The sequence below is a fragment of the Callithrix jacchus genome, chromosome 13, assembly GCF_049354715.1.
Source record: "Callithrix jacchus isolate 240 chromosome 13, calJac240_pri, whole genome shotgun sequence".
NCBI classification, from domain to species: domain Eukaryota; kingdom Metazoa; phylum Chordata; class Mammalia; order Primates; family Cebidae; genus Callithrix; species Callithrix jacchus.
In genome coordinates this window covers 63,759,376-63,787,203 of record NC_133514.1, presented here as the reverse complement: position 1 = coordinate 63,787,203, position 27,828 = coordinate 63,759,376, and the positions used below count along the sequence as shown (strand labels likewise).

At 38.6% G+C, this 27,828-nt stretch overlaps 1 protein-coding gene across 8 annotated transcripts in view; it reads right to left on the bottom strand.

The window, feature by feature from the left end:
• THOC1 (THO complex subunit 1) overlaps positions 1-26,489 on the bottom strand; it is a 56,644-nt gene extending 30,155 nt beyond the window's left edge. For 2 of the 8 annotated variants that reach the window (XM_008979583.5, XM_002757108.7), the window contains exons 1-10: positions 26,408-26,489; positions 22,499-22,572; positions 22,345-22,405; positions 21,026-21,092; positions 17,490-17,608; positions 16,993-17,041; positions 16,476-16,571; positions 6,477-6,559; positions 4,819-4,892; positions 446-554 (exon numbers count right to left, since the gene is read on the bottom strand). In XM_008979583.5, the coding sequence (XP_008977831.1) occupies positions 446-554; positions 4,819-4,892; positions 6,477-6,559; positions 16,476-16,571; positions 16,993-17,041; positions 17,490-17,608; positions 21,026-21,092; positions 22,345-22,405; positions 22,499-22,572; positions 26,408-26,461 (786 nt within the window). In that variant the 5' untranslated portion in view covers positions 26,462-26,489. Of the gene's footprint in view, positions 1-445; positions 555-4,818; positions 4,893-6,476; positions 6,560-16,475; positions 16,572-16,992; positions 17,042-17,489; positions 17,609-18,014; positions 20,661-21,025; positions 21,093-22,344; positions 22,406-22,498; positions 22,573-22,865; positions 23,664-24,728; positions 24,906-25,561; positions 25,649-26,407 lie in introns of those variants that run through there. The other 6 variants (XM_078347845.1, XM_078347846.1, XM_078347847.1 and 3 more) reach the window with 6 other exon arrangements.
• Between the last annotated feature and the right edge of the window lie 1,339 nt (positions 26,490-27,828).

Sequence of the window (27,828 nt, the reverse complement as noted above, 5' to 3'; positions counted from 1 at the left end):
CTGTGCCATTATAGTGCAAAAACAGCCACAGGTAAGTGGATGGTCATGGTAGTATTCCAATAAATCTTTGTTTACAAGCAATAGGTTGAATCTGGCCCAAGACCATGGTTTGAGGACTTCTGTTTCAACAAGATAGCTAAAATAATTTTGTGCAAAGTAAAGATAGAATGTATTCTGCAAAATATCATCAATTTATGTTGACAACACTCATTTTTAAAAAGCAAGGCTATAATGACTAACTTTTAAATATCCAATTCTTATATGTTACTTCACAATATTAGGGGTTTAAATATTAATTTATAATTTAGCTTGTTATGAAATTGGTATAAAAATGTAAGAGGCAGAATTATATAAGCAAAAAGTATGTCAGACAAGATTAAGTTTTAGCTCTATTACTGACTATATAAAATACTGGGCTTCTGATAGTCTGTCACTGGCAACTCACCTTGAGAAAAGTTTTCCATGAAATCTTCTCATAGCATTGCACAGGGTTCCTGAAGTAATCCTGAAGTGACCAGAATTTTCGATACAGGTTGTAATCAATTGGAATAGAGCTAATAAAATAAATGTTATATTAAATAAATCATTTAAATCCTTTTACAAACATCTAAATATTCTTAACTTAGCTTTGGTCACAAACCCTTTTCAGAATCTAATAAAATTTATCAGAAAAGTACACATTTACAAATATATGAACTTTTACAAATCATTTTAGGGAACTCATAGACCCCAATAGACTCTCTTTATCTACATTGGTGGAGCCCCTGAATTTTGGCAGGACACATGGTTATTCAGAATTAAAGATTATGCTTCCCAACCAATCTTGCTGCTAGGATGGCCATGTGCCAATCAGTTGGGAGGAGAAGTGACATGTGCAACTTTTGGGCCATATTTTACCACTGGCCTTTTCCTGTTTCTGCTGGCTAAATGCAGATTGAGAATGAGCCACCTTGCACTACAGAAAAAAGGGCAAACACCAAGAGATGATGGAACAAGAAGGCAGAAGAAATCTGGGTCTAGACAATCTCACTGAGAAGCATTCCTTACCAGCCTTGGACTGCCTGCTTCCAGACTTTGTTATGAGGGGAGAACAAATAAATTTTTACATTGTTTAAACCAACGCTAATTTGAATCTATGTTGAAAGTCACAGGTATTATATCCTAACTAATAATATTATATCCTAAGAAGCACTAGTATGAGATAACCATATACGGTATATATCAAATTAGCATCACAAAAATAAGCCCTTTCTATAGTGACTTTATTATGGCATTAGTATTTCAACTTCTTTTTTTTTTTTTGACACAGAGTTTGCTCTCGTTGCCCAAGCTGGAGTGCAATGGCACAATCTCAGTTCACTGCAACCTTGGCCTCCTGGGTTCAAGCAATACTCCTGCCTCAGCCTCCCGGGTAGCTGGGATTACAGGCATGTGCCACCATGCCTGTAATTGCATTGCACTGTATTTTTAGTAGAAATGGGGTTTCTCCATGTTGGTCAGGCTGGTCTTGAACTCCCAACGTCAAGTGATCTGCCCACCTTGGCCTCCCAAAGTCTGGGATTACAGGTGTGAGCCACCACGCCCAGCCACTATTTCAGCTTCTAATCTTGATTATGTTACAAATCTACAGTGTCAATACATATTCTTTCAATTTTTAAAACACCTAATATCTGATAAACAGTATCTGAAGCACATGAAAATCAACAGTGAAGAATACCGACAACTTTTAACTGATGAAAATCTAGTTCTTGCCAAAGCTTTTATCAAGAATTAGCAGTATCTGAAAGAATCTAATAGGCTTGTTTAATTGCACTCTTCCTAAACTCTTCCCTAGTAACAACTCTGAAACTAGGAAAACAATGATCTGTACATCAACCTCTCTCTATAATTAAAGTTAACTTCACTGATTTACAACAATAAGATTATACCTCTGGGTTTTCTATGAATTGGGTTTTTTTAAAAAAGCCACAAAAAGAACATTCCCTAAAATGTGAAAGTAAATAGAAAAAAGAAATAGCACTATATAAATTATTTATATCCATGAAAGAATATAGTTCCATACATTTGATAATGTTTTTGAAGTACGTGTGCGCGTGCACACACACACAATGTTAACTCAGTTACAACATGTAAGATTGAATATAATAAATACCTCTTGAAATGTAGTACCAGGAAAGTTTTATTCTTAAAAATGGAGCTACCTCTAACAGAGAATGAGAAGCATGAAACCATTATATGTCCCTTTTTGTCTCAATTGCTAAGAACTTCACATCTAATTTAATGCTTGATACCAATAACAATATTATTCCAAGTTGCTAATTATCATCTCCTACCTGTAAAGGCTTTTGATCTCTTTCCTTTTATCTTTAATTGGCTTGGTGGGTATTTGAGGTGTCTTACAGAATAAATTTTAAAGTAGTGTTAATATATTACTGCTAGGTAGTTTTTATAGTTGAGGCATTAATATATTTTTTAAAATTTAAAGTCCCCTCTCATAGATGCTGTCCCTTGCTCTTTTCCTTCACAGCTGAATAAAATTCTTCAGATTTGTCTACACTCTATGTCACCACTTCATTTACCTTTCCATTCATTTTTCAACCTACTTGCAATTTGTCTTCCACCTTCACCACTCCATAGAAACTTTTCTATTTTCTGTTTATCCACACAAAGCAAATGCAACCATTTATTGTATTTGCAAATAATAACAAATCAGAGGCACAGTTACTATGTAGAATAGAAAGTCTTGTAACTATTTTAACCAAAATACTCTGGAAAACTTGATACATTTTTAAAATGATGAGCTATTTTATAGGATATTACACATTGAAATTTCTTAATAAAAATTTTTACTGGTATATTTGAGCCACATCAGAAATGGACTTCATATTGTAGGTATATGGGTACTGTGTTCTGCTTTGTAGATTATAGTGCCTAAGACTATCTGGTGACACAGCTGTTCACAAAGTAATTCCTCATATATTTTGTCCCTCCATTCAACACTAATGACTGTGACAGACAGAAGCAGCTGAGTGTTGAGTCCTATTTAAGTGATTTACAAACATAACCAATAGGGCTGAATTATCTATACAGTCTTGGGCAGAATCTAAGTAGACAGAATTGCATTGGCCAGTGTCTTTTGGGCCATTTATACTTCAGGTGACTCATTATCTTATGGCCTATGAACTTTCCCCAGAGCCCTTATGTTGCTCAGGCCAGACCCCGAAAGCCCACTCTATCAAGGTATAATGAATAAAAAGGTCTGTAAGAAAAAAATAACTATTACAAATAATAATAGCTACTAGATACTGAATAGACAACATTCTAAGTGCTTTACGCTTATCACTACATACAAACAATGACAATACTAATAACTAAGTGCCTTAATAGACCATTTCTGATAATTGTCTTATTTAATCCTCTTAACTATAGAGGGTAGGTGGCATTACTACATTTTAAAGATGTTGAAACTGTGTTGTAGGGAGGTTAAGTAATTTGCCCCAGGTCACATGACTAGGAAGATTGGAGTTAAGCCTGGAGCCACACTACTTCTAATGTTTCTTCTTGGAGATGTATTTGAATTTGAAATCTGGGATGCCAGAAATACATCTCCCTGGGCAGATACAGGAATCCCATCTTGATCTTCTAGACAGTAATGTAAATTCTTTCAATTACAACTAATGACTCTCAACACCTCAGACACCTGGAAGCGTGTCAGTGAAGGAAAATTTTGCTTAACACCTTCTCTTTTATCTTGCTCATTGCTTTTAAGCCAGCAGTAGGAAGAAATTATGACAGGTCCTCAAATAGCCATGTTCTCTTCAACATTGTTTCATTGTAACATTGATAAGGAAAAAAAAATCGATTCCTGGCTGGGACCATGGTCTATGTGGAGTTTGCTGCACATTTTCCCCATGTCTGTTTGGGTTTTCTGTAGGTACTCCAATTCTCTCCTCCATCCCAAAGATGTGTATATGAAAATAACTGGTATGTCTAAATGGTTCCAGGATGAGTGAGTATGGGTGTGTGAGTACACACACTGTAAGGGGATGGTGTCCTGTCACGGTTGGTTCCTGCCCTGTGCTCTGAGCTACCATGACAGCCTCTGGCCACTTGCAACCTTAAACTGGAATAACTAGGAAAATAATTATCTTACTTATTTTTATTAATCTTTCTCAAATGCATGTATAACTCACATTTATTCCAATGTTTAATAACAGAAGCATTTTGCTCTTTAGTTAAGTTTGGTGATGTTTCTGTGACCAGAAATAAGCCATAGGAACTTAACTTTTGTTTATTAGCCTATGGGAAAATTTTTTTCATTATACCTCATTTCACTTAAAGTTACAGTGTCTAAGAACCTATCTATGCCACTGAGGACTGCTTTTGGAAAGAAAGCACAGAGCTATAGAGGAGGAGATAAGAAACAGTGTTAAGAGCAAGGGGAGAGAAAGGATTCTTAACCTGCCTATTTTATTACAAGTTAGCCCAATACACACAGGCACTGGGTCTAGAAGTTTAATGGAAGGGATGAAGGGGAGGAACTCCTAAGGTTGCCTGTGGTTGGCTTTTCAAATGCTGGGATTACACATAGGATAAGCTATGTAAATAATGAACTGTCTGTACGTAATACAGAAAGCAGCAGATAGAGCCCATTAGTGATTCAGGATTTCTTAAGTAATATATGTGAAAATTACAAATGAAAGAAATTTCTGATAATTTCCTTCCTCCTTGTCTATATCCTCACTCCAGAGAGGATACTCAATAAATTATTAAGATATTATGTCAGTAAATCAAAAAGTTTAAGTTCTGAAAACTTACCACGTTGTTGGAGCTTCCTCATCTCCCATTTCACCTTCTTCTACATCCATTCCTTCTTCTCTATCTTCAGTGTGCTAAATTGAAAAAAATGTATAAAAGAGATAAATGCCAGAAAAATAGGTTGGTTACATATTCCTAGGCAACCCAGTTAGAGAAGTCTAGTCACTAACTATCTTGACCTATAGTTAATCTGTAAGGCAATCAGAATTTTACCTGACAGTATGACAATGTCATAAAGAGAGAGGAAAGTTTCAAATCAGCATTTCTCTAAATGTAGTCAATAGATTCTCTCTGGGAATAAAGGGCTAAATGTTTTGGAAATGTACACAATGACAAAGACAATTCAACAAAAAAATGAGCAACTAGCATGAATAGGTAATTCTCAGAAGAAAAATTAATTCCAATCAACATATTATAAGCTTCTCAACACCAATAATGATCAAGGAAATGTAAATTAAAACTAAGAAGACTTCTTTTTCAAGTATATATATCAATTAAGCAAATATTTTTTAAAAATTGATAATTCACATTGTTGGTGTGAGGCTGTGGGGGAAAAGGGCAAGCACTCTCAATGTGCCACCAGTGGCTGCATAAATTGGTATAACCTCTTTGAGAAGTAACTGGGCAATAACTATTGAAATATGAAATATGCATATATTTTAACCCAGTAATTTTACTGGAATTTATCCTAAGAAGACATCTGCATAATTGATGCAGATGATACAATAATATTATACACTACACTGTAACACTTAACAATTTTTCACCATCGGAGATAATCCAAATGTGTCCACACACATAGACTGTGGTATATCCACTCTGAGATTTACCAAGAGCTATTAAAAAACTAAGATAAATCTGAATCTTAAAAGAAGAAAGCGAATTTCAGAATAGTATGGATAACCTCATTTGGAGAAAAACACCATGTTTGTACATATACACAAAAAGTCTTAGCTTTTTGAGACAGACAATGTTAAGAATGGTTATAGAAATAATATGAATTTATCGAAAAAATACACATTCTGCATAAAAATAACCCAGACAATGTTTAAAACAGAAAGTACAGCTATTCTATAATCTACCTTACAATTAACACTATTAAAACAGAAAGTATAGCTACTTTGTTAATCCACTTTAGTAGAAAGTTATGCGATAATCTACCATGGTCTAGCTTGGATTACAGAAGTTGTACATTCTATTTTAAACACTGTTTGAATTTTTTACATACAAAACATTATTTCTGTAAGTTGGAAATAAAGTCAAAAGTTTTTACATTTTTGATGATGTATAGGCCCATTTCCATCTTTTTTTTTTTTAGGCAGGTTCTCACTCTGTTGCCCAGGCTGGAGTACAGTGGCATGATCAAGGCTCACTGCAGCTTGACCTCCCTAGGCTCAGGTGATTTTCCCACCTTAGCCTCTTAAGTAGCTGGGACCACAGGTGAGCACCACCATACTCTGCTAATTTTTGTACGTTTTGTAGAGATGGGGTTTTGCCATGTTGTCCAGGCTGGTCTTGAACTCCTAGGTTCAAGTGATCTCCCACCTCAGCCTTCCAAAGTGCTGGGATTACAAGCATAAGCCAGTGTGCCTGGCCCCACATAAGTTATCTTAGTAACAAACTTACAAATATGTCAGAAAATTTCAAATCAGCCTCACCTTCTGACCCAGGGTGCTTTCCTGCTCATTGGTATTGAAAACAGTGACATTTTCCAGATTAAACTGACTCTGCAAGTTAAGACCTAGTAAAAAAAAAAAAACAAAAAAAAAATTTTCAAAGCAAGTACAGTGACACGTAACTTATGTATGAGTATAACTTGTGTCATAATCAAAACTACAAAATGCTAAATCTATAATTAAAGAGCAGTCAAAATTAACACATTTGATTTTCAAATCCTTTCAAAAATTCATCTCTTAAAAGCACCTCTGGAGTATGGGTACACTTTGTTTTATTGCTCTTTGCAGTTTTTTGTTTTTCAAATAAATTGAATGGCAACCCTGCATCATGCAAGTCTATTGGCACCATTTTTCCAACAGCATATACTCACTTCCTGTCACACTTTGGTAATTCTCACACTATTCCAAACTTCTTCATTATTATTGTATCTGTTATGATGATCTGTGATCAGTGATCTTTGATATCATTGTTTTGCCACAAACCACGCCCATCTAAGAGAGTAAATTTTTTTTTTTTGAGACAACATCTCACTCCTGTCATCCAGGCTGCAGTGCAGTGGCATGATCACAGCTCACTGCAGGCTCAACTTCCCAAGCTTAGGTGATCTCCTCCCACCTCAGTCTCCCAAGCAGCTGGGACTATAGGCATGCATCACCATGCCTGGCTAATTTTTTTGTATTTTTACTAGAGATAAGCTTTTGCCATGTTGTCCAGGCTGGTAAGATGGCAAATTTAATCAGTAAATGCTGTGTGTGTTCTGACTGCTTCACCAACCAGCTGTTCCCATGACTCTCACTCTCCCTGGGGCTTCCTTATTCCCTGAGACAAGACAATATTGAATTTAGGCCAATTAACAACTCTCCAATGGACTCTAAGTGTCAAGTAAAAGGAAGAGTCTCGCATCTCTCACTTTAAATAAAAACCTAGAAATGTGCTGGGCACAGTGGCTCACGCCTGTAATCCCAGCACTTTGGGAGGCCAAGGCGGGTGGATCACGAGGTCAAGTGATCAAGACCATCCTGGTCAACATGGTGAAGCCCCGTCTCTACTAAAAATGCACAAAATTAGCTGGGCATGGTGGCGCGTGCCTGTAATCCCAGCTACTCAGGAGGCTGAGGCAGGAGAATTGCCTGAACCCAGGAGGCGGAGGTTGCGGTGAGCCAAGATCGCACCATTGCACACCAGCCTGGGTAACAAAAGCAAAACTCCGCCTCAAAAAAAAAAAAGAAAAAAAGACCTAGAAATGATTAAGCTCAGTAATTAAGGCATGCTAAAAGCCGGGACAGGCTGAAAGTCCTCTTGTGCTTAAGTTAGCCAAGTTATGAATGTAAAATTCTTAAGGAAAGTTAAAAGTGCTACCCCAGTGAACACACGAATGATAAGAAACAAAAACAGCCTTACTGCTGATACAGAGAAAATCTAAGTGGTCTGGATAGACAAGCAAGGCAGCCAGAGAAAGGCTTTAACTCTCTTCAATTCTATGAAGGCTGAGAGAGGCTCCGGCCTATGAGACGGGAGTGAGACTCCATCTCAAAAAAAAAAAAAATGTCTTGGGTCACTTTCATACAAGAATAGAAATCAGTTCTTTGATGAAGTCAGTCCTAAGCTCTTGCTTTCTTGTCTTTTTCTCATCTCCTGGGTATACTGCTGTCCCATATTTATTCTTTTTTTCCTAGCAAAAACTTTGAATTTTTTTATTCCAGAAAATGAAGTGCCAATAATAGCAACAAATAGGATATTTTCTTTGTGACAGTCCCAAATCTGTTTGACTTCTGCAATAGACTGAATGTGTCCCCCAAAAACTCCTATGTTGAAACCTAACCCCCAATGTGATGCTGTTTGGACATGGGGTCTCTGGAAGGTGACTGAGTCATGAGGGTGGAGCCATCATGAATGGGATTTGTAACCTTATAAAAGGGACCCCCGAGAAGCCCTTCACCCCTTTCTTTATGTGAGGACACAGCAAGGAGATGACCATCCCTGAACCAGGAAGCAGGCCATCACCAGACACCACATATCTGAGTCCTATGATCTGGAATTCCCAGCCACCAGAACCATGAGAAATAAATTTCTGTTGTTTATAAGCCATGAGTCCATGGTAATTTATTATAGCAGCCGGAATGGACTGAGACAAGTCCAATACCCAAGATCTCTCACTGCCTCTCAATTAATTACCTGCTGTGGGAAATCCTTTTAAAAGATACTTGCCTGGTGATTAGGAGGATTTTATTGCTTCCCATACACAGGGGCAAAAGCAACTACCAAAAGTTTTAACCAACTTACTAGACTCAAAGTGTACATGAAACAGCTATAACCATGTGCTCTTTGTTCTGTAAAGTCATGATCATATGGAGCTCTTTAGGGAGGCTGAAGGTAGGGCAGATAGGATGATGAGAGCATCCCCCTCTGATGTAACGAATGAAGCACCCAGCTCCAGCCCTGCCACTTTATGCCCTGAAGTCTCCACTCTCATTCCATTACCTCTAGGAGTCTACCTCTAGTCAAGTCTGAGCTTCTGAATAACCATTTTCATTTCCTTCAGTTTCTGTTCAGTTCTATGAAGGCTGAGAGAGTTTAGGATAACACAGAAGAAAAGTATGAAGCTAGCAGAAGTTGGTTCATGAGGTTTAAAGAATAAAGCCCTCTCTGTAATATAATAAATAGTGTAAGGTGAAGCAGCAACTACCGATGGACAAGTTGCAGTAAACTATCCAGAAGATCTAGCTAAGAACATTGATGAAGGTGGCTATACTCAACAGATTTTTCAATGTAGATCAAACATCCTGATATTGGAAGATGCTGTCTAGGACTATCATAGCTAGAGAAATCAGTGCTTGCCTTCAAGGAACAGGCTGACTCTCTTGCTAGGGACTAATGCAGCTGGTCACTCTAGTCACTTTAAATTGAAGCCAATGCTCATTTACCATTCTGAAAATCCTGGGGCTTTTGAGAATTATGCTAAATCTACACTGCTTAGGCTCTACCCATAAAAAGACAAACCCTGGATGACAGTACATCTGTTTACAGCATGGTTTACTGAATATTTAAGGCCACTGTTGAGACTTACTGCTCAGAAAAAAAGATTTCCTTTCAAAATATTACTGCTTATTCACACCGCACCTGGTCACCCGAGAGCTCTGATGGAGATAGATAAGGAAATTAATGTTGTTTTCATGCCTGCTAACACATTATCCATTTTGCAGCCAATGGATCAAAGGGTTATTTCAACTTTCAAGTCTTATTATCTAAGAAATACATTTCACGAGGCTACAGCTACCATAGCGATTCTTTTATGGATCTGAGCAAAGTAAATGGACACCTTCTGGAAAGGACCTACAATTCTAGATCCCATAAAGAACACTGTGATTCATGAAAGGAGATAAAAATATTCACATAAATAGGAGTTTGGAAGAGGTTGATTCCAACCCTCATAGACGACTTTGAGGGGTTCAAGACTTCAATGGAGGAAATAGCTCAGATGTGGTAGAAACAGCAAGAGAACTATAATTAGAAATGGAGCCTGAAGATATGACAGAATTGCGGCAATCTCATGATCAAACTTGAAATAGATAAGGAGTTGCTTCTTATGAATGAGCAAAGAAAGTGGTTTCTTGAGATGAGTTCTACTCCTGGTGAAGATGCTATGAACACTACTGAATAACAACAAAGGCTTTAGAATATCACATATACTTAGCTGATAAAGCAGTGGCAGGGTTTGAGAGAATTGACCCCAACTTTGAAAGTTCTACTGTGGATCAGATGCTACCAAACAGCATCATGTGCTACAGAGAAATCTTTCATGAAAGGAAGAGTCACTGATGTGGCAAACTTCACTATGTTATTTTAAGAAATTGTCACAGCCATCCCAACCTTCATCAGCCACCACCCTGATCAGTCAGCACCCATCAACATCGAGGTAAGACCCTCCACCAGCAAAAAGATGACAACTTGGAAAAGGCTTTCGTGGTCATTAGCTGTTTTTAGCAGTATTTTAAAAGTACGATATGTAGTTTTTTGAGATGCTACTAATAGACTACAGCATATTGTAAACATAACTTTTATATGCACTGGGAAACCAAAAATGTGTTTTGCTTTATTGCAATATTCACTTTACTGTGGTGGTCTGGAACAAAACCCATGGTATGTCTGTACACAGAATTCTATATACATTATGTTAATAGAGTTGGTCCTTATTATTCATGACCATTCAAGAACAATTCCACAGAATGCAATATAGAATAATTTACAATTCTGTTGAAGCACAAATGTAAATTATATTAATGAAAAAGTGAGAGCATATAACAAATAAGTAAATACACTGTAGTTAATGAGAGCCAAGTTTCTTACTGTTAAAGAAAGAGGTTAATAAACAGGTCTATTGGTGCTGGATAGTCAGAGGTATCGGTATGATCTCATGTTTTTTGCTGCTGTTCATGTAAAATATATACTGACAAATACAGAAATAAATACAGATAAGTATGGTTAGTATACACATATGTCTTTTCTAGCTCTGGTCTCTGAGAGGGCCTAGCAGTAGTGATACTCCAGTAGCAGTGAGCACATCCAGGGGCCAGATCTTCTTGGCTTTAACTATGATTCTTAAATAAAAAGAACTAGACTCTTTGGACAAGTAGGGGGATGATAATAAGGAGTCATTATTTAATAAAAACAATATGGATATGGATGTGGTGATGATAGCACAACAATGAGTTTTCTTATTGCTACTGAATTGTACACTAAAAACTGATGATAATGGTAACTTTTATGTGATGTGTATTTTACTATAATAAAAAATTTAAAAAGTAAAAATAAATACTCCAGTAAAGGTGACATGCTTATAATGAGAAAATAAATACTGTCTGAGTGAAATTTTGCTATAAGAAAGCATTATGAAACTTGATGTCTGAAAGTATCTCCATGATTATGGTGTTCTGTTTGTTGTCAAAAATAGTATGTGCCATCTATAAAAACTGGTATCTGCACATTTTAAAGACTTAAAAAGTTTCTAGCTTTTTAGGAAATCTTATATTTTAAGAGTTTCGTAGCCAGGTGTGGTAGCATGTGCATGTTAATCCCAGCTATCCAGAAGCTGAGGTGAGAGAACTGTTTGAGCCCTGGAGTTCCACACTAGCCTGGGCAACATAGTGAGATACTGTACCAGGGAGAAAAAAGAGTTTTAGTGGGTTTTGAATCCAGAATACAGAAATGCAACTCTTTTTTTTTAAGAGACAGGGTGTTGCTATGTTGCCCAGGCTGGAGCACAATGGCTATTCACAGGCATGATCACTACAGCCTTGAACTCCTGGCCTCAAGCTATTAATATCCTCCTGCTTCAGTCTTCTGAGTTGCCGGGACTATAGGTATGCAACAACATGACTGGCTTACAACTCTTTTTAATTAGTCTGTAAGAACTGATTAGTGTCAGGGAATATTTAAAAGGAACCAAGACTCCTGGGAGAAATAGCTGATTCTAGGGCTGGGGCAAGGAAAATACAAAATGAGCCTGGACAATCTTCTCATACCAGGAAAACCAGAAAGAACTCCCAATGTAAAAAATAAACAATTTAAGCAACAAGGTCAATAATGACACCATGGGATTATAACCCAGGGAAATAAACAAACATTCATGAGTTCATTTGGAAATAGATGATTGAATTATTAATTGATAAGGAAGAAAAGAAACTCTTTCTTACAGAAAAATCCAACTAAAAATGTAGAAGGAATGAGAGACAGAAAAAATCACCACGAGGACATCTTAATAGTAATAATTGCAGGCAAGATCTGCATGAATACCAAAATTAGTGAGCAAAAGTTTAAGAAGAAAAAGAGTATTTGCCTAGCCTCAAAGTATCTCCCCCAAATATTTATTAATTACAAAGGGAAAAACAGTAACTTTACAACAGAGAAATACGAGCGACACCACCACATCCAAGTGATGAAGGATAATATCAGTAATAAGACACATCAATATCACTTCCAAGTGATGCCCTGAAAAGGGCACATCACTTCTATGGGTTTTCTTCCCAAAAATCCGTAACTTCAATTATGAAAATAAATGAAACAAACCTAAATTAAGGGACATTCTACAAAATATCTGACCAGCTCTTTCCAAAAGTTTCAAGTCATGCCATATAAGGAAAGCTGTCACTGACTAGGGAGACTAATGCAATATGACAACTAAATGCAATGTGGGATCCTAGAAATCTTTCTCAGAAAGAAAGTAATGATAAAACTGCAAAATCTAAATAATGTCTGTAGTTAATAGTGAATGTGGTAGTAACATCGATTTCTGAGTTTTGATAACTGTACCACAGTTACATAAGATATTAACACGGCCGGGCACAGTGGCTCAAGCCTGTAATCCCAGCACTTTGGGAGGCCGAGGCGGGTGGATCACGAGGTCAAGAGATTGAGACCATCCTGGTCAACATGGTGAAACCCCGTCTCTACTAAAAATACAAAAAATTAGCTGGGCATGGTGGCGCGTGCCTGTAATCCCAGCTATTCAGGAGGCTGAGGCAGGAGAATTGCCTGAACCCAGGAGGCAGAGGTTGCGGTGAGCCAAGATTGCGCCATTGCACTCCAGCCTGGGTAATAGGAGCGAAACTCTGTCTCAAAAAAAAAAAAAAGATGTTAACATCAGGTGAAGTGTATTCAGGTACTCTTTATAAACTATCTTTGCAAACTCTTCTTTAAGTCTAAATTTATTTCAAAGCAAAAAGTTAAAAAAAAAAAAAAAGCAAGGATCCTACATCAAGACATTAAGCTAGTGAATGAGCCCACTTACCATTGGGCAAAAATTTAAACAGAGTTATTATACGACCCCATAATTCTACTCTTAGATATATACCCAGGAGAAATTAAAACTTAGAGTTACCATATGACCTAGCAAATTCTACTCTAAGTATATATTCAAAAGAAATGAAAACATGTGCTCAAACAAAAACTTGTACACAAATGTTTACAGCAGCATTGTTCATAATGATCAAAAACAATCTAAATGTCCACCAGGTGATGAATGGATAAACAAAATGTGTTACGGGACTATGGTGGAATATTACTTAGTCATAAAAAGGAATGGGCCAGACATAGTGGCTCACTTCTGTAATGCCAGTACTTTGGGAGGCTGAGGTGGGCAGACTGCTTGAGCCCAGGAGTTCAAAAACAGCCTAGGCAACATGGTAAAACCCTTTCTTTAAAAAAAAAAAAAAAAAAAAATTTAGGTGGGAGGATGGCTGTGGTGATTCCAGCCTGGGCAAAAGAGCCAGACCCTGTCTCTAAAAAAATAAGTAAACAAAAAGGAATAAAATACTAACATATGCTATAACATAAATGAACCTTGAAAATGTTATGCTAAGTCAAAGAAGCCAGTCACAAAAAAACACACATTGTATTATTTCATTTCTATTAAATTCCTAGAATAGGAAAATTTATGGAGGCCTAAAAGTAGACTAATGTTTGTTTAGGACTTAGGGATAAGTGGAGAATGACAGCTAATGAATATTGAGTTCCTTTTTTTCTTTTTTTTTTTTTAAGAGACAGGGTCTCCCTATGTTGACCAGGCTGGTCTCGAACTCCTGGGCTGAAGGTATCCTTCTGCCTCGGCCTCCCAAAGTGCTAGGACTATAAGTGTGAACCATCATGCTTGGCCTGGAGTTTCTTTTAGAGGGGAAAATGTTCTGAAATTAGACTGTGGGGATAGCTGCACAAACTTGTGAATGTACTAAAATAAATTGTACAGTTTAAATGGGTGAATTATGACACGTGAGTTCACATTTTGATAAACTTACTGAAGCAGTAACAAGGGTCAGACTCTCAGTAATGGAAGACTTAAATTATTCAGATTAACCCCCCACCCCCATCCCCTCTAAGGACAACTAAAACCTTGAATAAATGACATTAATTCTGTAAATACTTATAGAGCATCATCAAGTTCATAGCACTGTTTTAGGCAATGATAGAGAAAAATGATTTTCTTAAAAACAGTAAAGAGCTGACAAGATGGTGAGAAATAACTGGTCAAAATCAAGAAGACGGGAAACATAGACAATGCATTATTAGCACTTAAAGTCACTTCAGCTCTGAGGACATCTGCCAAACAGGTGGAATCAGCTGCAAAACTGAGCAACTCTTAATAGCTTCCAGAAGCTAGGATTATAAAAGTAAATCTCTGGGCCCAACAAAGGCGAGGAATCTAACAAACTTATAAATCCTACCCCCAATCATCTTCAAAGCTGGGAATTCGTAGGGCTACATCCTCAGGTAAGAATGAACCAAAAACTAGAACCTAGCACCAAGTCTTCTGAATGGTCTAGAGAATCACAGGCCTTAAAATGGGCAGGATTAAGATAATCCTGTACTGGTAGTAGCCCTCTTTAAAGGTGCATGGCGGAAGCAATGGAAACCCTACTTAGAGAAAGGTATCTATCGTAGGCCTCAAATATCTTTTCAAAGGTTAACAGCTAATGATAATCAGACAAACAACGAGGCAAGATATCATGAGTGAGAAACAGTCACAACAGACAGGAGAAACAGACCTACCAAGACTTATTTAAGGTATTAACATTACCAGATACAGACAATAAAGTAACAATGCTTACCAAATTTAGAAAACTAAAAAAAAATTCTTAAGAAATTATTCAGAATATGGTAGAGAGAGACAAACAGATGAAAAAATACATAAAGAGTAAAAAACAGAGGATGCAGTGAGATGGTATAATGGATGTTTCATCAAAGTTCGAGAAAAAAAAGAGGCATACACAATATTTGAAGATATAATGGCTAAAATTTTTACAAACTAGATGAACAAATTGAATCTATACATTCAAGATGTCTACAATCCTAAGCAGGGCAAATAAAAATAAATTTACACATACATACATCATAATAAAACTAAAGAAAACCAAAGAGGGAAAAAATCTTAAGTGTAGAGAAAAAAAAAAATCTAGATTATTTTCAAGAAGTGAGACTGACATCTGACTTGTCAATAGAACAACAGAAGACAAAGTAAAGATTATTTCCCATGAGATGAAATCCTATATCTAGGGCCAATCTAGAATCTTATATCTAATGGGAGGAGCTTGGAAGAAAGAAAGGAAAAAAAACAAAGAGGAAGTAATAATTTTTAGGCAAAACACAGACCTGCAGTGAAGAAAAGTCTAAAAGGGAAAATGATCATAGACAGAAAGCCAGAAATACAAGAAATGGTAAATCTATATTAACCTTCACCACTTAAAGTAAGTATGAAAGAAAACAACACAGACATAGGATGACAAAAAGAAAGCACATTTAAAAAAACCACTGCTAACATACATGATAGGTCTTTCTACATGCAGGCACTACTGTAAACTCTTCACATGTTTTAATTCATTTAATCCTCACAACACATGAAGTAGGTGATATATTAGCCCAACATGAAGGAAGGGAGAACTGAAGCAAGGAGATATTAAAATCTCAAACATCTGAACAGTCTGTGGGGGGGGAAGGCTCTGGATAACAAGCAATGTCCCATTTCAGGAACTAGATGGTGGTTATATAGTGTTTGTTTCATTATTACCTGCTTTATGTACTGTTCTATATAAGCGTTATATTTCACAATAAAAATTTGTTAAAAAAAAGAAATGAAAGGAAGTCTATGTAGCTAAATAGTCATGACTGAGAGAAAATGGAAACACAAATAGGCATACATTATGAAATACAGATAAGATCATTTGTAGCTACATGTTCCAGTGTGTTTCAACTGTAAATTATTATTAATAAGCTTTGAACTTAAAGAATCCATGACTGTGTTTCAGGATTACCTGTATCATATACTAGGATTGCTATAACTACTTGAAAGTAAAAGAAAATAAAGCAACAATTTCTATGATATCTTTCAACCTTTTAAAACCATTTTTTCTCATTATTATGACACATTATAATCTATTAAAAACTGGAAAAGACTTTCCTGGAAATAATTCATTTAATGCATAAAAGCTTACCTGATTTCTCAGACAGAGGGAAAAGCCTAGCCAAAAAGAGCTGAATTCGTCCACAGAAGACTGTATTCTGGGATTTAGATAATCTTCTTAGGAGATCTAACAATATACGAAAATAAACGTTACACAGGATAATTCTATGTTTATTACAACCATAGAAACTTATTAGAAACTTTTAAGTTTCTAAACCAGTTTGTCAAGAGTATTTTCCTAAAGCAGTTCTTCAAATGGGAGCAGAAACCACTGCCCCCAAAAAGTACTATAAATTAGGAACAAAACAAGTTCAACAGGACATGAAAAAGACAAACTTTACTATAACGTTTCTGATTTTCATCAAATTTACATCCAGAACAAAAACAGTTTAAAATGAATGGTGAGTTCTAACAAATCAGAATGTTAGTTGAAAATGCAGATACCTAATCTACCTTCAAAATGTTATCACTGGTATTTAATTCAACCGCCTGTTTTTCTGGGCACATTTACATTTTAAAAACAAACATTTTATCACTCAATTACTTACCATTGCACATGCGTAGTAAGTAATTTTTCCCAGCAGAATAGAATGTATTCTGAAATTAAGATGGAAATTATCACTCTTCTTCAGAATTTGTTACACATTCTTCAATAATAAGTCACAGGAAGTCAAATACTAACATGCACTGAGAATCTACTACGCCACTTTCACTTTTTTTAAGTGAATAACATTTTCAATGAAATAAAAATATTTTTCAGATATACAAGATAACATGATACTAAGTAATTGTTTTAAACATGTGAAAGTGTACATTTTCAAGTTAATTTTTACTACTCAAATTAAATCAAATTTTGTATTTCAAGTTTTTCTCCACACATGGTTTTTATTTGGCTCTACCAAGAGAGCAGTATATACTTTTTTCACAGTCACAAACTTGTTCGTGATCAGCAATACTAGAAATAAATTAGAAAAAAAAATCTATCCTCAGAACTCTGGATCTATAGACAGATAAAGTTAGCAGGAAAAGAAACTAAGGCACTTACTGATTTCCAAGTAGCAACATTTTTTTCCACAAAAGTGAATATTGTGTCACACTGATCCAAAGGAAGACAATCCAAAACATCTCCCAACAATACAAAAGGTGTAGATGCAGTACAAATACCTTCAAGTGGAGCACAAGCCAATTTAAAAGTGTAAAAAACTATAGAGTAAAAGAGCCCATAAAAAATAATTCTGAAGAACATCTTAAAATGTACACTTTGTTACTCATAACAAGGTTTTTAAAGGAAAAGAAATGGAAGCAATCTAAAAGTCCCCAAACAGGACATACTTAAGTAATTTTTGATATGTGCACTCAGTAATGATAATTCTTGACAAGATCTAGAGCATTTACTATATGTCAGGCACACTAAGTGCTTTACATATACTAACATATTAATCCTTATAACCCTATGAGGTAGAGCATATCATTATTTGTATTTTATAGAATGGGAAAACTGAGACACAGAGAGGTTAAATAACTTGCCCAAGATCATAGAGCCAGTAAGTGGTAGAGCTGGGATACGAACCCAGGCAGTCTGGCTCCACAGTCTGTTTTCTTCACCACTAAGCTATTCAAAAGAATATAATGCAGCCAATTAAAAACGATGGTTATAATGACTATAACAACTTGGAAAAATGCTTATGATATAATGCGAAGTGAAAAAGGCAGGATTCAAAACTGTATGTACATATGGTTATGACATTAAAAAATTATTAAAAGACTATAGAAACTAAACCATTATACCAGATGAATGGCAGTTTTTAAAAGTAGAGGAATTATGAGTACTGTTTTCCCTTTTTCTCATTTCCAAATGTTTTGTAATGCTGCTAAATTGCCTTGGTGATTTGAAAAGATTATCTTCAAAAAATAACAAGGTTTGATACTGATTTTAACTATTATTTAATATTTAAAATGATAGGACTGTTTCAGGGGAAAGAATGGAAAAGTAGAAAGTTGCTGTTTAAAGAACAAAATAAAAATTTATCTTAAGAAAAGTTCATTTAGACTACTCAGAAATACTTTTATATCCCTACTCATTCTTCTTTCTATTTTAAGGTAATGGGTACTTACTAACACTCATAAGTGTTTAAGAAAAATAGCCACTTAGGCATGGTATATGGAGGGAAAATATCTAGGGTGCTCTAAGCCCCAAATGATCTATTAATATAGTATGTCCAGAAAAAGGAAGAAATATTTCCAGCTCTACTCTGCACTAGTAAGATCACATCTGAAATGCGATGTGAGGGATACTGCCTAAAAGCAGTGGGTGGAATAAAGAACAGATTTCAACTCAATACAAGGGAACACACCAATAACTAGTTCTGTCTAACAGGACTCTAACAGTGAGTTCCTCTAATGAGCATGATTCAGCAGAGCTGGATGACTACCCATCAAGGATGTTACAGCAGAGAAGCAGTCTGGGCTAGAGATGAGACTGGACTAGACAACCTCTGAAGTCCCTAACAATACTTAGATTCAGTGATATTATATATCCTGCACATCCAAAAGATTTGAGAAGCATACTCTCTGCCCTTAGTTGCAGTATAGCCTGGAATAAGTAAACTCACATTTAATAATTATAGAACTTAAGAAAATTTTCTAGATTCTACTGCCAAAGATTCTGAGTCAGTAGGACTAAGTAAGGTTTGAGAATCTCATTTAAAAATAGATTCACTGGCGGTTCTGATGAGCCAGCAAGTCTGGGAACCACTGGGTTATAGTGTGATCCCCCAAGAGCTTTCACAACCTGTGCTCCAGCTTCCATACCAGCCTCTCTTCTTATCTTTACCTGGGCTACAGACATCCCTCCCTGGTTCCCACTCCCCAGTTCCCAAACACCATGCTATGTTCATCCTTCCATGTTTTGTTTACAATGTTATTTTCTGCCTAAATATTCTTCCTCATCTTTACCACAGGGTACATTTCAACTCCATCTTTCTAAGCACAGAGTGAATGTCAGCTCATCTAAATAACTCTGATATCTTGAAGCAGGCTACTTCATTTACGCTTTTTAAGCACACTGTACATAAATATACTGTAGAATTTAGCACATCCAACTAGTTACCTTTGAGTGTAGACTATGAGTTTTTTAAGAGTAGGAATTTTTGTATGCTTAAGCCAGTAGTGTTTCACACTGAATAGAAGCTCAATAAATATTGGCCAAATTGAATTTAACAAAATATATTTATGGATAATTTAAAAACATGTCACATAAGCAAATAATAATCTCTCAAAAAGAAAAATTCCCCCTAAAATAAAAATGCATTTATGCCTCTACAGTTTAAGCTCTTAAGTCCTTACCCTTCTTAAAAGTCTCAAGTACAGACTACATTTTGTACAATGTTTTCCATTAAAAACATCAAACACACACAAGAGTAATGTATAAAGTCAATAACCTAAGAACAGACTGAAAATTGATGGAAACCAGACAAGGAATATTACATTGTGGAACTCATCTAACTATGCCTAATGAATGAATGCATGATTAGGCATCTCGTATAAAAGTTTAACGACATTAATTTGTGAACTGAAATTCACAAAATAATCTGCCCCTATAATGGGAGACCACTTTTACCCTGTGTGCCAGTTTTTATAGAAGCATCAAAATAACACATTATGTGAATAATGCTTTACAGATTAAAAAGCAGTTTTCACATATATTATTTGAATTAATCAAATGAGTTTTTTAGCCAAATTGGTTAAAGAAGAATGCTGATTAAACTATTTTTTAATTTCTTCTTTCTGCAAATATTTAATGAGCTCCTATTATGTGATAGGCACTGTGTACTATGTACTTGTTTACCCAATGTCTCCTAAAACTATCCCATATGGCCATTTTAACAGGCCCCCGCCCAGTTTTCCGGCCAGCAGTCACTTAAAATGGAATCATTCATCCACAGCTGCTCTTTAGTATGGCACACAATGCCCTTTACAAACGGACCTGACCTGCTTCTTTCCTCACCATTCTCATTGTCCTCTCCTCCTCCTGCTATACACAGTTCTCTAGCTATTCTCTTCTTAATTTGTCTAACAAACTCTTCCTACCTCACATTCTAATTCTCATGTTCTTTTCTAAAATCTTTCCTGATTCTTTTTGATTGAAGTTTAGAGAGCCATGTTGACTCTATTCCCTTAAACCACAGTTCATTCCCACTTCGACCATAGTACTTACACCATAGCAAGGCACACATGTTTCTTCTACTAACTCCATATGGCCAGGGGAATATGTTTTATTCACCATTGAATCTCCAGGTCCTAGCTCGGTACCAGGCACATAGTAGATGCTCAATAAAAATTTACTGAATGAACAAAACAACTGGAGAACTAAGAAAGTGCCAAAATGTGCACTGCATAATAGAGATGAGAAATAAGAGTAAACTAATTCAATTGGGACAACTTCTTGGCAAAGCAGGGAGTCAGGCAGAACTTGAAGAATAAACTGAATCAAACAGGTGGAGAAGTATGGGGAGAAGACATTTTAAATAAAGCATGTCATGTCCAAGATTACTTTAAAAAACAAAACAGAACCATACTTACCTTCAGTTACTCCCCCAATAGCAAGAGAAATAATAGCTAAAACGTTTTCACATGATGAATGATTTATCTACCAACAGAGGAGAAACAATTTAATTTAGGGGCAAGAGTTCAGACTAACTTGATAATAGTTAAAACATGTACTCTGACATTAAATTGACTATCGCAAATATGGAATACAGTATTTCTTATGGAAGATAATATTTCCTAATATGAAGTTACAAAAATTTAACACTAATATATAGAATCAGTTGCAGAAGTATGTCAAGTAATAGGTAGGTGACTCACTCAAAATCCAAGGGTCTCACGAAAATGGTTTTATTAGAAGATGAAGGCTACAAGCTACTCAAGGACAGAAGTGCTGAAGCCATAACTCAGCCAGTAGTACAGGGGGAAAGGCAGGGCTAGGGAAACTAACTACTAGTGCACCCATGCATCTGAGGGAGGGTTTTAATGGAAGGGAGGTAGTGCTTAAGTTCTATAAAATCATAATAACTAGCATTTACTGAGTGTTCATTAAGTGCTGTTTCACACAAAGACACTGAAAGAACGGTATTTCCCCTCTTACAAAAGAAACTGAAGCACAGAAAAGGAAATAACTTGCCCAATGCCTTACAACGGAAAAGTGACTAAGTCTGAAGAAAAGGAAAGAATTATTTTTGAACCAGAATTGTCTGAGAGAAAGGGACATCGTATTTTGGTCAATAGAAGCGAGTCTAACTTTTGGGGACCCAACCTTTGCTTGATCAAGAATAAACTGCTGAAACTGTTCCTTTCATTCAGGTGCTCCATTATTGGTAAATAAATTCAGATTTTTCAAGGTTCGATTTCTCTACTGAAGCTGGAGAGGCCTTAGTTATTTACGTAAGCTTCCTGATGAGGAGGATGTCACAGGAAAACGAGGGAATGGAATCCCAGCTCCTAAGCTAAATATTCTTGAACTAGACCTTTCATGCCACTACAGGATATGTCACTGTTTATACAGCAAAGTGAGAGAGCCCACCTTCACCTCTAGTTCTTCCTCACTAAGACCTCATGCCAACTTTTCTTCTCACTTGGGGAGGGCTCCTGTCATTTATTAAACCAAAACCTGAAAATGTACCTGTGGTATCAAAATAATTATGACAGAACTGTCATCAAGTCAGCTTTTACAAGGCAGAAAGCTTACTGTAGAAAAAGACATTTAAATATCCATTCTAAGAAAAAAAGCAATTTTTAAAATCTTTATTTTCTAAAAAAAAAAAAAAAAAAAGGGCAGTTTTTAAAATAACATGGTTTATTAATTTGTCAGCAAAATTTTAACAATGGAAAAACATACTTACAATTTCTTCTTCTAGGACACCTCTGAAAGCTTGATCAAGGGTACATTTTTTTTCATTTTCACTATTGAAAACAAAAGACATCCTCATTTTTCAAACAGCTCAGGGTATGTATAAAGATTCAGGCAAGTATTTTTAACAGATATCAATGCCTTACCTGCCAGGTACCTGGCTGAAGGTACTTAACAATGGCTTGATGTTTTTGATGTTCAAGGCCTCTCTGGTAGACTTCTGGAAAAAAATTAAAATGGCAAATCACTGTAACAATTTTGCTTGTTATTTACTGAAAATATATCATTTGTTGATAGTGTATCTATCTTTCTTTTTTTTTTAACCTCTGAACTTTTTATTGGCCTCCTGCTCCCCAAAGGGTCCCCTGCTTCTGCTGGCCTAATGTCTCAGAACTTTGGTGTCGCTGGTCTCAGACACCACTTTGCCATCCACTATCTGGCGGGTGGTGGTCTTTTGGATGGTTTGCATGGAGTTGCTGCTGTCCAGGGCGTAACTAAGACTGAAGTTCTCACCATCTTCCAGCAGGCGGTGGTAGGTGGCGATCTCAGCCTCCAGCTTGACCTTGATGTTCAGCAGAATCTCGTATTCCTGGGCCTGGCACTGTCCCTCTGCCTGGGTCTCTGCCAGCTCTGACTCCAGGTACAGAAGGATCCTATTGAGCTGCTCCATCTGCAGGGCATAGCGGGCCTCCATCTCCCTCAGGCTGTTCTCCAAGCTGATCTTCGTGTTTCTCATGAAGTCCAGGTTAATGTCCAAGGACTGGACTGTACATCTCAGCTCTGTGAGCATCATCTCAGCAGCTCCAACCTCAGCGGACTGTATGGTGACCACTGTGATGATCTCCACAATCAGCTGAGTCCAGTACTTGTCCAGCTCCTCTCGGTTCTTCTGAGCCAGCTTGTCATACTGAGCCTGGATTTCTGTCATGATCTTGGCGAGGTCCTGAGATTTGGGGGCATCTACCTCCACGGTCAACCCAGAGCTGGCAATCTGGGCTTGTAGGCCATTTACTTCCTCTTCATAGTTCTTCTTCATGAAGAGTAGCTCCTCCTTGAGAGCCTCGATCTCTGTATCCAGCTGCAGCCGAGTGACACTGGTGTCATCAATGACCTTGCAGAGACCATGGATGTCGCTCTCCACAGACTGGTGCATGGCCAGCTCTGTCTCATACTTGACTTTAATCAGCAGCAAGATGGGCATTGTCAGTCTGCAGAACGATGTGGGCATTGTCCACAGTATTTGCGAAGATCTGAGCCCTCAGGTCCTCGATGGTCTTGAAGTAATGGCCCCAGTCTCTGACCTGGGGTCCCTTCTTCTCCAGGTGCTCCCAGATTTTGCTCTCCAGCTTCCGGTTCTCGGTCTCCAGGCTCCTCACTCTGTCCAGGTAGGAGGCCAGGCGGTCGTTCAGGCTTTGCATGGTCTCCTTTTCGTTCTGGATGCCTCCCATTTCGGCCAGACCCCCGGCCATCCCTGTGGCCAGGCCCCCGACCCCCATGCCGCTCCAGAAGCTGGTGCGGTGCAACACGGAGATGCGGGAACCAGAGCCCCCGGTGCCTGCATAGACGCTGGCCACACTGCTGACCGGCCGGGCGCCGTAGCTGGGCACCTAGATGGAGCCCACGGACCGGTAGTTGGTGGAGAAGGTGGGGTGAGTGGTGAAGCTCATGCTGCCCGGGGAGGACAGCAACAGCACAGGACTCAGGCTTTGCCAACTACCTGGACAGAGTGAGGAGCCTGTGTTAGATAGTGTATCTTTCTAACTAAAAAATGCTTATACCTGGGAAAAATTACCTATCAGTCATTCTCTCAGTAATCCTTATTCCAATGCCAATTCAATTCCAAGTAATCATACAGATCCTCATCACTTTAAATCTGGCAAGAGCTTCCTCGCTGGACGTTTTCATTCTAGTTTTCCCTCCTACTATCTCTTTAAATATCACATTCATGAGAGTATTCTGCTTAAAAAAAAAAAAAATCTCCAAATGGTTCCTTAATTTCATGTTTTGATTTTGAAGCTTTATAGCTCCCTCAAAGTCCTTGATAATGTTATCCCAATGTACCCAAACTTATTTTCCAATACCCCCTAACACATAGTTTGCACCAACCATTTTTCATCATTTTCTATCAAACTCATTCTAGTGTATTCACACAGCCATGTTGGTCTTCCTATCTGTTCATCCAAATTCTATCCATTTTCCCACACCCACGTCAGGTCTTGCCTTCTCTCGGTATCTTGTTCGGTCCCTGACACGTAGCACTGAACAACACCGTGCTGACAATCTGCAGATTGTCTTAATCATAACTTTAAGACAAAAATATTGCAAAGTCATTCATTCTATGAACACTCACATACACTTAGAAAGTCATCTTATTACCTCACAGGAATTAGATTTATCCTGGATGTGTCCATTCCTTGCTCTGCCACCAACAGGCTCAGTAATTTGGGGCCTATCCCTTTATCTCTTTGTGCTTCATTTTCATCACCAGTTAAATAAGAGGGCTGTTGTAGATTTTTACTACCAGAAGCAGCTATAGTGGCATCACCTAGGAAGCTGGTAGAAATGCAGAATCTCAGACCCCATTCCAGACTTACTGAGTCAGAATCTGTATTTCACAAGAAGCCTGAGAAGCGGTTAATCTCCAATTTAATGATCCTTTTCAGGGCAAATATAATTTTTTTTTTTTTTTTTTTAGACAGAGTCTCCCTCTGTTGCCCAGGTGGAGTGCATTTTGGCTCACTGCAACCTCCGCTGTCCAGGTTCAAGTGATTCTCCTGCCTCAGACTCCCAAATAGCTGGGATTACAGGCACCCACCACGCCCGACTAATTTCTGTAATTTTAGTAGAGACGGGGTTTCGCTATCTTGGCCCAGCTGGTCTTGAATTCCTGACCTCAGGTGATCCGCCAGGCTCGGCCTCCCAAAGTAATGGATTTACAGGCATGAGCCACCGCAGCCAGCCGCTAATATGATCTTGGATAGTCCTAACAGTTACTCTTAGCAGGCTTTCAAAGCACCAGAGATTGCAGCAAACTGCACATAAAACGATTATAATGAAGTACGGAAAATATAATCCATTAAAAAACACACCTCACGCTGTATTAAAAAAAAAAACTGCAAACAAGAAAACTACTTACTACAAAGAATCAATTTTCTTTCACAGAATTTTCATCCTGGCATCCCAATAACTACCCAAGCTTAGCTGAATACCTGAGTAGTGGAATGCCTTGAAATGTTGGTGCAAATGCTAGAGACGAACAGTCAAGAAACTTAAAAGTGTTCTTCATATATACGTTGCTGTGATGAACGACATAAAAAGAACAGAGGGTCTAATGTCAGAAAAACCAGTGAAGTCACAACTTTTGGGGGAGCTTCTATCAGCTTCTATCTCATGTACCAAGAATATCAACTTAGCCTACTTCACAGTGTTACTCTAATAGTTAAATGAGAAAGTGCTCTGTCAAGTGTTTCCCAAATGCTCAAAACCACCCTTCCACATTGAGCAAGAATAAAATATCATCTGGTTACCCTTCCCAAGGTGATCTACCTGCCTTTTCCCGTTTAGGATCTCCTCATCGATCTCTTAGGAATGAGATACGGAGGGTTAAAGGGTGGTGAACACACGGCGGGAACATCACTTGGCAGCTCAGAAGGCTGGGGCGGGAGCCAGGTCTTTAAACTGAAACCACTTCCACCCTCCCCTTCAGCAGCTCCCCTTCCACTTCTGGAGACACCTGCCCCGCTAAGCGAGCTGAGGGGCTGGCCCGCCCAGAAGTAGTCTGCAGGCAGGCACTCCACGCGGGGTGCCGAGGCACCCAGAACCCGGAGCCCGGGGACTCGCCGGCGGGTCGGCGGAGGCGGACAGCCCAGCCCGCAACGAAGAGGCGGGTAGGGCGTCTTTCCCTACCCCTCAGCCCTCTACCGGGCCGGGAGCGGACGGTGAGGCGGACACACCTCTGTCCCGCTTTACCCCAGGGCAAAATTCGATTAATTTCAGGGAGAAAAGAGTAAAGCATAGCGCCGGGTCAGGCCTGCGCCCTCCCGCCTACAGCTCACCGTAAACCGCATCCGCGCTTCGGGCAAACTGAAGAGCGGCGGCGTCGGAGACATCTTCTCGGCTGCGCGTGCCCGCCACGGCGCTGCGGCGCCCGCCGATGACGTCAAGCTGGGATCAACGAGACTGCCTGCTCTGGGCTCGGCTAGAGAGGCTTGTGAGCTCCTGGCCGGCAAACTGGCCCTGGGGAGTTTTCGTGGCCACAGAGTTCGATCGTTGGGGCCTTAGCGAAACTATGCCAAGTTGGGGTTCTTGGGCACCCCTTGGAGTAAGGGGACTTGGGTGGCCTCGCTCTGTAAGCTCTGCGCTCCTGGGCGTGGAAGAGACTGGCCGAGCACTTGCGTTTCTCTGGTTTTCTTGGTTTGGTGAAAGCGGGTAGATGGCTGCTGGTTGCGGCTAACTGGGCTGATCGAAAACGTAACCCAAGGCTGGTGGGTTATCTGGGGAAACCGCTGGGGCAGCGGTCCTGGCCGTCGGTCCTCTGTCGTCCGCGGAGTTTAAGATTTGGAGTAATCCCAGCACTTTGGGAGGCCGAGGCGGGCGGATCACGAGGTCAAGAGATCGAGACCATCCTGGCCAACATGGTGAAACACCATCTCTACTAAAAATACAAAAATTAGCTGGGCGGGGTGGCATGCGCCTGTTGTCCCAGCTACTCGGGAGGCTGAGGCAGGAGAATTGCTTGAACTCGGGAGGCAGAGGTTGCAGTGAGCCGAGATTGTGCCACTGCACCCCAGCCTGGCGCCTGGCGACAGAGTAAGACTGTCTCAAAAAAAAAAAAAGATTTGGAGTGGTGATACGGTCCGGATGTAGGGGCTTTGTGGCTCAATGGCACTGTTCCCTCTTCTCCGAAATAGAAATAATATCTGTCTCACAGAGCTGTTGAAAAGCTCGACTGAAATAATGACCGCAAGTGTGAATTGTAAAGCAATGTAAGTAGTATTTATTATTAAAAGGTCTCTACTGAAAAAAAGAGATCTAGGAGGAATGCAGTGCCCGCGCTGATTGGAAAATACGTGGCGCTGCGTCCTGGGCCGAGGCGTCCGTAGCAAGCCGAGTGAGTTACGCTGTGGAGAAATAAGCACTAACTCAGACTCGGGTAACTTTTTCTTTTTCCCTTACACGTATATCTTGTTACCCTCTTCGAGGTCTGTAAATTTAAAACCCTAAGACCCCCAACAACTGAACAGACCACCTTGTGGCCAAGGGGACGCCAGAAAAATCTTAGCAACTGACTTCCCAGACATAAAGGGATGAGAGGTCCGGACCTGGTTATATCGTCTCTTTTTTGTGATTTTGTGGCGGAGGCAGGTGACCGCCCTTAACGTTGAAATAGAGGCCAGGCGCGGTGGCTCACACCTGTAATCCCAGCAATTTGGGAGCCTGAGGCAAATGGATCACCAGAGGTGAGGAGTTCAAGACC